Source organism: Gobio gobio, assembly GCF_949357685.1.
Source record: "Gobio gobio genome assembly, chromosome: 14".
In the NCBI taxonomy this organism is placed as follows: Eukaryota; Metazoa; Chordata; class Actinopteri; order Cypriniformes; family Gobionidae; genus Gobio; species Gobio gobio.
In genome coordinates, this window is record NC_137107.1 from 17,584,726 (window position 1) to 17,595,198 (window position 10,473).

The 10,473-nt window shown below is 39.8% G+C and overlaps 1 protein-coding gene across 1 annotated transcript in view; it reads left to right on the plus strand.

Annotated features, from left to right (window-relative positions):
* Positions 1 to 10,473, plus strand: part of sgcd (sarcoglycan, delta (dystrophin-associated glycoprotein)) — a 161,886-nt gene that overhangs the window by 74,299 nt on the left and 77,114 nt on the right. Inside the window, exon 3 of the mRNA XM_079835355.1 lies at positions 10,297 to 10,398. Within this exon, the coding sequence (XP_079691481.1) occupies positions 10,297 to 10,398 (102 nt within the window). The remainder of the gene's footprint in view (positions 1 to 10,296; positions 10,399 to 10,473) is intronic.

A 10,473-nucleotide genomic window follows, 5' to 3' on the forward strand; every position in this document is an offset into this window, starting at 1 on the left:
GCATATTTCCACCTAGCAGCACCAGTATCATCGTCTCGCCATGTTTGAAAACTGTGTACAGAAGAGCTTCTGTGCTTCTATACTGGTCAACGTCACAGATGTAAGGGAGCCTGTCATGGACCCAAAAAAAATGTAAACATACTATCATCGTGAAGTGCCGCAGACAATGCGTCGGTTGTCATCCACTATGACACTATACGTGATGAAACAATCGTCTCTTGCTTCCTGACACCCATTGTCATTTACGATTCACCACAACACCGTACGTCAAATGGATTGTGCCAAAATCAGGCTGATATTGTCTAGTCTGAACCCAGAATAAGGGATAGTTCATCCAAAAATCACAGTTATTTATTCCTTCTCATGTTGCTCCAAACATGAATGCTGCAAGAGGAGATTTTAACGTCTTTAAAGTCGGCATGAAACGAAAGTTGCAATAGTCTTTTCTTACCTGTTGTGATGTATATCTGTGTCGAACAGCTTCTGAAACATGACTGTCCATCGGGAATCGATTGGATCATTTTTGTTTGCTATTACTGTGATCTCATGTGAGTGACAGGTTTATGAAGGTATATTTGGTGCAAAACACCTGAACACGCATGAGAGTGGAATTTGTAGCTGTAGATCATATCCACACATGTGTACCAATAAATTTGAAGTCACAGAGAAAAATATTTTAGGAGTTGTAAACTTGTAGACTTTTTTTCTCACTTACAAACACAACACAACAGTTACACCTTTACACATTCTTCACTGCAGGTGCACAAATCCTGTTCTACGAATCACACATGAAGAAACTCATACGCTCACATTTTTGCTCCAGTTGCTGCAGTGAATATGGTGCAAAACGCATTCACACACCCGCATCAAAAATGTGAAGTCACAGACAAATTTTGCACACCCGCGAATTAAAATGTGAATCCATGCAATGAGAGTTGCACACTTGTAGAATATTTGGTCACAAATGTATTTCTTTTCTTGGATATTTTTCTAACACAATCACAAGTCCAATCACTACAACTGCTTGAATCTGCTGCTACGAGTCTCAAACGCAGTTTTTCCGCCTTCAAGTGACACGTTCCGCGCGCTCTCACTTTTGCACCATATATCACGCGAAATGTGGAGCAAAAGAGATTTGTGCATCTGTGAGGCAGCGGTTCAGAGAGCAGAGGATTTCGGCCAATCAGAAGAGCTCTTTTAAACCGGTGGCGCGCGACCGAGAACGGGAAAAATTCATGAGCAATCTCTCCCTAGCAGGCGAAGGCAACTTGTTCCTCTATATAGTAGGCTAAAACATAGTAGGCTATAATTAATGAATGTATAGTATAATTAATGCACAATTGTATAATTAATATACAATTCAAGCAAGTAGCCTAAAAACACCTACATTAACATGGGTAATGGAAACATGAATCAGGATATGAATTATACACCGCGCGTTTTGAGCTTTTATAAGCACCAGTTCTCGTACGAACGGAACGGACCAATTATCTGCGCAGCATGACTGAAGCCCGGTTCATTTAACTGTGCATGCATGGCGCGCGGATAACCATCAACTCCACAAACACTCCAAAATAAGTGTGAGCCGTTCCTATCGCAACACTGAGTCTGAGAAAACATCCTCCTGCACCAACATAACAATAAGCGTTTTAATAAACTACTCATGACCACCTTTAGTAGATCTCACGTTCTACTGTAGCCTATTTATTATGTTACATGTTGATTAACTGTATAATAGATTTATAATATATACTTTTATAATAGAATATAAGATAAGGGAATAGGTTTTTCACTAAGATTTATATCACATCTGTGGCATGTTGTGGTGGCTATAGTTTCTATGTGTAGGATGCAATTTTTCATAACTATGCTATAGATAAAACATGTTAACGTTGGCATTATGCTAATGAGGAGACATCTCACCTGTAATTGTTTTTAATTGTAATTACTTTGAATGTGGATTTTGCAAAAAATAAACCCTAAATGGTTCATACTTCAACCCCCCAATTATTATTGCATTAATTATAGGCCTACTATACATATCCATTAATTATAGCCTACTATGTTTTACTATAGGCCTATAGAGGAACAAGTTGCCTTCGCCTGCTAGGGAGAGATTGCTCATGAATTTTTTCCCGTTCTCGGTCGCGCGCCACCGGTTTAAAAGAGCTCTTCTGATTGGCCGAAATCCTCTGCTCTCTGAACCGCTGCCTCACAGATGCACAAATCTCTTTTGCTCCACATTTCGCGTGATATATGGTGCAAAAGTGAGAGCGCGCGGAACGTGTCACTTGAAGGCGGAAAAACTGCGTTTGAGACTCGTAGCAGCAGATTCAAGCAGTTGTAGTGATTGGACTTGTGATTGTGTTAGAAAAATATCCAAGAAAAGAAATACATTTGTGACCAAATATTCTACAAGTGTGCAACTCTCATTGCATGGATTCACATTTTAATTCGCGCGTGTGCAAAATTTGTCTGTGACTTCACATTTTTGATGCGGGTGTGTGAATGCGTTTTGCACCATATTCACTGCAGCAACTGGAGCAAAAATGTGAGCGTATGAGTTTCTTCATGTGTGATTCGTAGAACAGGATTTGTGCACCTGCAGTGAAGAATGTGTGAAGGTGTAACTGTTGTGTTGTGTTTGTAAGTGAGAAAAAAAGTCTACAAGTTTACAACTCCTAAAATATTTTTCTCTGTGACTTCAAATTTATTGGTACACATGTGTGGATATGATCTACAGCTACAAATTCCACTCTCACGCGTGTTCAGGTGTTTTGCACCAAATATACCTTCATACAGGTTGTCCCGCCCTCATGTCAGTAAACACATCATCAGAGAAGAGATGTCACTGCAAGAGAGAGGGGAAGTTATTTTGATGAAAGATTACCGGGGCACATATAGATCACAATCACAATTTTTATCAGAAAAATCTGGTATGGTGAAGACTGAACTCATGAATATGAATTAGCCTGCACTGACATTGCTAGGTAATCTTCCTAGACTGTCCAGTCATGTTAGCTAATTAAGATTCAAGAGCTAAACCTTCACCTTCTACTCTTCTGAAATTGCTATCCTGTGATGTGCTTGAGTTGTACAGCCTTGCAGACTTTCTGTGCTGTTTTGGCACTGAGATGCACATATCAAGCCAGTTTTATGCTTGCTCAGATATATTTTTTCCTTGTCATTACTTTTTTAATAATAATGAATAAATAATCAAGAGATTATGTAGGAGAGCACATCTCCAATGTGTCAAAACTCAAATGTCAACAAGTCAACATAATACAGGAGAAGTAAATATCATTGATCGTCTCCTAACAAGGCCACATATTAATGTCTGGGTAGATAGTTGGTATCCAAAGGCTATCCCATCCGGTCCAAGCCAACAGAAGGTCTACTGAGTCACAAGTCACACAAAGTTTGAATGATGGTTATAGGAGGAATATATCACAGTCGAATGGGGCTTAGTAGCTGCAGACCAATCAGAGTGTTTATGATGAACTCCACCGTCAAAAGCACCTACAATGGGTACGTGAACATTAGAACTGGACCTTGGAACAGTGTAAGAAGGTCACCCTGTCTGATGAGTCTCATTTTATTTTACACCACTTGGACATCTGTGTATGTGTGCTCCATTATCTGGGGAAGTGATGGCACCAGGATGCACAGTGGGACGACGACAAGCAAATGGAGGGAGTGTGGTGCTCTGGGCAATGTTCTGTTGGGAAACCCTAAGTCTGGCCATTCATGTGGACGTAATTTTGACATGTGCTACCTACATAATCATTGTTGCAGACCATGTACATCTTTTTATGACAATGGTGTTCCTTGGTGGAGGTAGCCTCTTTCAGCAGGATAAAGCACCCTGCCACACGACAAAGAATTCAGGGTGCCGCCCTGGCCTCCAAATTCCCCAGATCTCAATCCAATTGAGCATCAGTGGGATGTGCTGGACCAACAAGCTGACCAAGAGTTCAGGGTGCCACCCTGGCCTCCAAATTCCCCAGATCTCAATCCAATTGAGCATCTGCAGGATGTGCTGAACCACCAAGCTCGATCCATGGTGGCTCCATCTTGAAACCTACAGAACCTTCAGAATCTGCTTCTAAGATTTTGGTGCCAGATACCACAGGACACCTTCAGGGGTCTTGCAGAGGTTGATGCTGTTTGGCAGCACATGGAGGATCAACAGCATATTAGCCAGGTGGCCATTATGGTATATTTTCTTAATACATTAACATATACAGCTGAATTTATATTATCGGAAGGGGGTCCCATCATTGCCCAAGAGGGAGTGATCGCATTTGGAGGTCTGGGACCATGAGAAGCTTGAAAACCCCATGCATTAGATAACCTATCTACAAGTCATATTCTGCTAATTCCACAATACCCTCTCAAAAGATTTTTCGCCCTTCTCTCTTTCTTTTTAAAGCACTCTAAACTGTCCCTCCCCTCAATGTCACGGCATCAGATAAAGGAGATTGTTTTTTTCACCAGACCCCTCTTTGCAATTCTTGTCTCCTCTTTCTCTCCTCTCTCACACATTCTCTTCCACAATAAATATCAAACAGCCAGTGCAGTGACACTGGTGGTGGAAATCAATTTACTCCTTGATGCTGCATAAACTGTGGCACGCCAGAGGAGGTTTGTTGATTCCCGTATGGTACCGTGCAGAAACACACCTGAGAGTTTTCGGCCTTTCTGTCAGCTGCTGCAAACTTGCCTGAATAATTCATCATATTATTTGCCTTTCCTCTGCCCGTATCTGCCACTCCTTCGATTCTGCTTTGATTCATGTAGAGAAAGACCTGGAAAGATTCACCATCACATGGCGCCTAATCTCATTCTCCTCTCTTTCCCTTCTCCTACATCTTTACTTAGTTTGCATTCTATCACCACAAAAGTCAAGTTTTACTTCCAACCTGCCCTAAATCTCTTCTACTGTGAAGAGGGAAGATTTACTTAATATCTTCAAATTTTTTAACTTTGGATTTTTGGAACTAGTTTTGAAACATGATAGTTGGTTACAAGCTTCTGATTAGCTTGGTTAAGATGGTAATGCTAATTTTGTCAATAAATACATTTGTAAATAATTTAGTCCTGTGTCAAATGTACTTTTTAGATTTCTTTCATATTTAGTCAATCTATCCTATTTTTTTTTTGTGTAGTCAAGTTTTAGTTGATCTTAGAATGAGCCATTTTATCTACATACACACAGGTCCCCTTACAGTAAAGTCACCATTTAAACGGACAAACTGCTCTACAGAGCGCTAGCTACTCTCTGCTGTCTCAGACGACGACATCTTTGTCCTGTGTCGGCCACTGTAGTTTCGAAAGGGAGGGGTGAGCGGTGGGCGGTTGCAATTCGCAACCTCACCATTAGATTTTTCACTGCTAAAATTAACACAGTGTGCCTTTAACAGTTTGCTCACAAAATGTGTTGCAGGTTTTTTGAATCTGCTTGCATTAAGGTATCATTTGGAAAGTGAAATATTACCCAGACAGCAACATAGTGTCTGGCCAGATCGGGCCCATATCTGCTACGTGTGGAATCCACATGTGGCCTGGATCTGGGCTGACACTATGTTGCTGTCTGGGGAGCAATTTCCATTTACCATGTTCCAAACAAAAGTGTAATTGTTTGAGAAATTGTTTAAATAATCAACTTCAATCAAAAAATCTGATCAAACTGATTTCGGTTACCCATCCATACAGACATTAGTTGATCTTCTTCTGCCCCTTTTTATGTAGGCTACTAAGGTACCAAATAGTAATGTAATACATGTTAATGCTAATGTGTCTTCTCAATCCACACAGACCTGCAAATTGCAGCAGCATGACTCAAAGAGTTTGTTACAGACTTTCATAGAAGTCAGACATAATAAAACTCATCCCCTATATTTGCTTATGTTAATGGCAATTGTGCAGAGAAAATGGCCAGCAGACCAAAGCAGGATACACTTGTGACAGGCACTTTGATCCTTTGATGTGAATGTTATTAAATATGGTGATAAGAGCATGAGGGATGGGAAGTGGCAGAAGATTCCTCACCAAAGGATTCAAACTTCAAAGCAAACAGTCTATGTTTACTGTAAGAGTGATGTTAAAATAGCAAGCTGGGCTATTGGGACTCTGCATCAAAACACATTTGCATGCATTAAATGCTTAGTTCAGACCCGGAGTGGCCATCGGGAGAATTGGGAGAATTCCCGGTGAGCCACAGACGGTTCTAGTGGGAAAGACGATGTTGGGGGTTGGTGGGGTCTTGAGGGGGCTAGTCTTGGGCATTAAAATCCCGGGCTGAAAATGGGCCCTGGCTTGGAATGTGAAATTATATTTTAGTAACAAAGTTTGGGAGGAAGACATTGAAATGATCTATCCAATCAGAACGAGAGGAGACCTATATATATATATATATATATATACACTCACCTAAAGGATTATTAGGAACACCTGTTCAATTTTTCATTAATGCAATTATCTAATCAACCAATCACATGGCAGTTGCTTCAATGCATTTAGGGGTGTGGTCCTGGTCAAGACAATCTCCTGAACTCCAACATAAATGTCAGAATGGGAAAGAAAGGTGATTTAAGCAATTTTGAGCGTGGCATGGTTGTTGGTGCCAGACGGGCCGGTCTGAGTATTTCACAATCTGCTCAGTTACTGGGATTTTCACGCACAACTATTTCTAGGGTTTACAAATAATGGTGTGAAAAGGGAAAAACATCCAGTATGCGGCAGTCCTGTGGGCGAAAATGCCTTGTTGATGCTAGAGGTCAGAGGAGAATGGGCCGACTGATTCAAGCTGATAGATGAGCAACTTTGACTGAAATAACCACTCGTTACAACCGAGGTATGCAGAAAAGCATTTATGAATTCACAACACGCACAACACGCACAACCTTGAGGCGGATGGGCTACATCAGCAGAAGACCCCACCGGGTACCACTCATCTCCACTACAAATAGGAAAAAGAGGCTACAATTTGCACAAGCTCACCAAAATTGGACAGTGGAAGACTAGAAAAATGTTGCCTGGTCTGATGAGTCTCGATTTCTGTTGAGACAATCTGATGGTAGAGTCAGAATTTGGCGTAAACAGAATGAGAACATGGATCCATCATGCCTTGTCACCACTCTGCAGGCTGGTGGTGGTGTAATGGTGTAGGGGGTTGTTTTCTTGGCACACTTTAGGCCCCTTAGTGCCAATTGGGCATCATTTAAATGCCACGGCCTACCTGAGCATTGTTTCTGACCATGTCCATCCCTTTATGACCACCATGTACCCATCCTCTGATGGCTACTTCCAGCAGGATAATGCACCATGTCACAAAGCTCGAATCATTTCAAATTGGTTTCTTGAACATGACAATGAGTTCACTGTACTAAAATGGCCCCCACAGTCACCAGATCTCAACCCAATAGAGCAGTGGTTCTCAAACTTTTTATATCAAGTACCACCTCAGAAAATATTTGGCTCTCCAAGTACCACAATAATGACCAATGTTAAAATACAGTAGCGTAGGTCCAACTATTCAGCTACAGCTCAGCACAGTTAAAAAACAACACAGTTTATTCCTTAAAAGAATATTTATTGTTGTCAGCCACTTTAACATTGTAAATACACAGTTTGTACATTAAAACTGCACAGTGCTTACATACAGGTAAATTTAATAATTAAATATTGATTAAATTAAAATGTGTTTTACTTAAATGTAAAAAAAAAAAACCTTAAATAAAGATTCAATTAAAATGTATGTATTTTACCATTAATTTATTTAGGGATTCCTCTGCGTACCACTAGAGGCAGCCTGAGTACCACACTTGGAGAACCACTGCAATAGAGCAGATTTGGGATGTGATAGAACGAGAGCTTCGTGCCCTGGATGTGCATCCCACAAATCTCCATCAACTGCAAGATGCTATCCTATCAATATGGGCCAACATTTCTAAAGAATGCTTTCAGCACCTTGTTGAATCAATGCCACGTAGAATTAAGGCAGTTCTGAAGGCGAAAGGGAGTCAAACACAGTATTAGTATGGTGTTCCTAATAATCCTTTAGGTGAGTGTATATATATGAATTGCTGACTCACCTACTGGAGGTTCCTCGACAGTTTTCTGCATCCCTCCACTACCCCGACTCCTCCCTCTAGGCTGGTTCCTATCCCAGCAAGAGATTGTTAGGAGTACTCTGGGTTTGGGCCAAAATTCCATGCTCGGCGCACTCCCCTCGGAAAGCACGCCATTATGCGAACTCTTTTAATCTATCCAATTATTTGTAAGTGTGAACTTGTGAAAAGATTGTTTGTGGGCACGTGGAACAATTGGAGTTGATGAAGGGCTTTTGAAATTTTAAATATCTAAATCTATCTAAATCTATACTGAAATGGGATGGTTACACTAAGGGGCGTAGTTTGTTGTGGTGGGGGGGTCTGGAAGGGGGAGAGATACCCCCCCCCCCCCCATAACCAAACCAAGCAAGTACAAAGCCCCCAATATTTATTGCCTAACATGGTTAATGGAAACATAGAATCAGGCTATTAATTAATTATATACATTGTGCATTCAGAGCTTTTTTAAGCACTAAGTTCCCGTACAAATTGAGCGGACCAGTTATCTGCGCAATATGACTGAAGGCCGGTTTATAATTGTGCGTGAGTGACATGCAAAACACTGTATACTCTGCACTCTAAAAAAAAGGTTCTATATGGCACCAAAATGGTTCTTGGCTCATAATCATAGGGGAACCTTTTTAAGTGCTACATAGCACCAATTTAGGTGCTTCAGCGGTTCTTCAGAGATTATTCACCAGTTCTTTGACTAAGGTGCTATATAGCACCGCTAACTATGGTGCTATATAGCACCGCTACCATTTACAGAACATGTTAAGATATGGTGCTATACAGCACCAAAAGTGGTTCCTCATATGATTATGATGAAGAACCATTTTTGGTGCCATTTAGAACCTTTCTTTTTGAGAGTGTGCGCACATTGACAAGAGCGCTCCAAAAGTGTGATAAGATTTGTGCAAGCTGCTTCTATGGCGACGCTGTGGATAAAATGCAAATTCTATAAAGAATGTACTGCTTTAAAACACTATGGAGAACGTCGAATGTGACCTTACAGCCACATGAACTAAAAAGACTGCTGTAGAGGAGAAAACATCATTCTGCACCAACATGAACTAGAAAGCTTTTTAAACGACTCATGACCACCTTTACTAAAATTCATCATGTTCAATTTGTATTTATTGTGGTACATTTTGAATATAAATTGACTACATTTATAATAGATATTCTGTAAGGGAATAGATTTTTCACTAAAGATATATTACAACTGTGGCGTGTTGTAGCTTACTTTTTTTGCAGTTATGTTATCAACGCATGTGTGGATGATACTACAAAAGACCATTTTTGAAAATGAAACAAACAAACATACACATAAATAACCCCGCTAAACGGTTCACACTTCAACCCCGGCGAGTCCGCATGATCTGCATGGGGAATACTTTATATCTCTCATGAAAATCACTTGGACTCCTACTGAAATGACTGGATTTCATCTACAAAAATTTGCAGATAATGATAAATGTGATAGCATTGTCTAACGAAAAGTGATGAAGGCTTGTTGAATATTTGTTAAAGTTTTCCTTGACAATAGAAATTGAAATATGCGTCATTATATTACTTGATTTTATTCACTTGATGTACTTGTAGGTTTTCTGGGACTTCTGTTGAGGTGAACAAATCTGGATATGGTTGATTTTTTTTTTTTTACTGCTAAAAATGGGGGACATCTGATGGATGTCTCGTAAAAATGTTAAAGAGTGTTTGTGTGTTCTTATTTCCAGTGAAAACCCTTAAAAGAATATACTGTACGTTAACTTTAGAAGCACAATTATGTAAATTATTAATACTTGTTTTCAGAGAATATTTATTTAATTAAGTTGATTCTTTTTACCTCGTTGGCATTTTCTAAGTATAAATCTAAATATCTAGTTTTGTGAGGTTATATATTATTTGATAAAGAAGTCTTGCTTTAAATTCAGATTTTTAAAGTGTAATTTTGCTTTTAATTAAAATTTTATGTAAAGGATGTTTAAAATGTTTTACTGATTACGATTTATTAATTTGTTTAAGACAAAGATCCATTCACTCATTGCAGTGAGGCAAATTTGGAATTACTTCCAAATTACTTCCATTTCATTGTCTAAAAATGTTTTAATAAAACTTTTTTTCCATCTCATTAACCAGTTGTTTTTTTCTCTCCCTTTCTTTTGTTCTATTTGTGCAGGATGGCATGGGTCACCTGCGTATCACAGAAAGAGGCTTGAAACTGGAGGGCGATTCAGAATTCCTTCAGCCGCTGTATGCCAAAGAAATCCAGTCCAGACCAGTAAGTGCACATCAGGGCCTGTCAGCACAGTGTCTGCGCGATAGCAAGGAGGACATACATTCTCTCTCTCACACA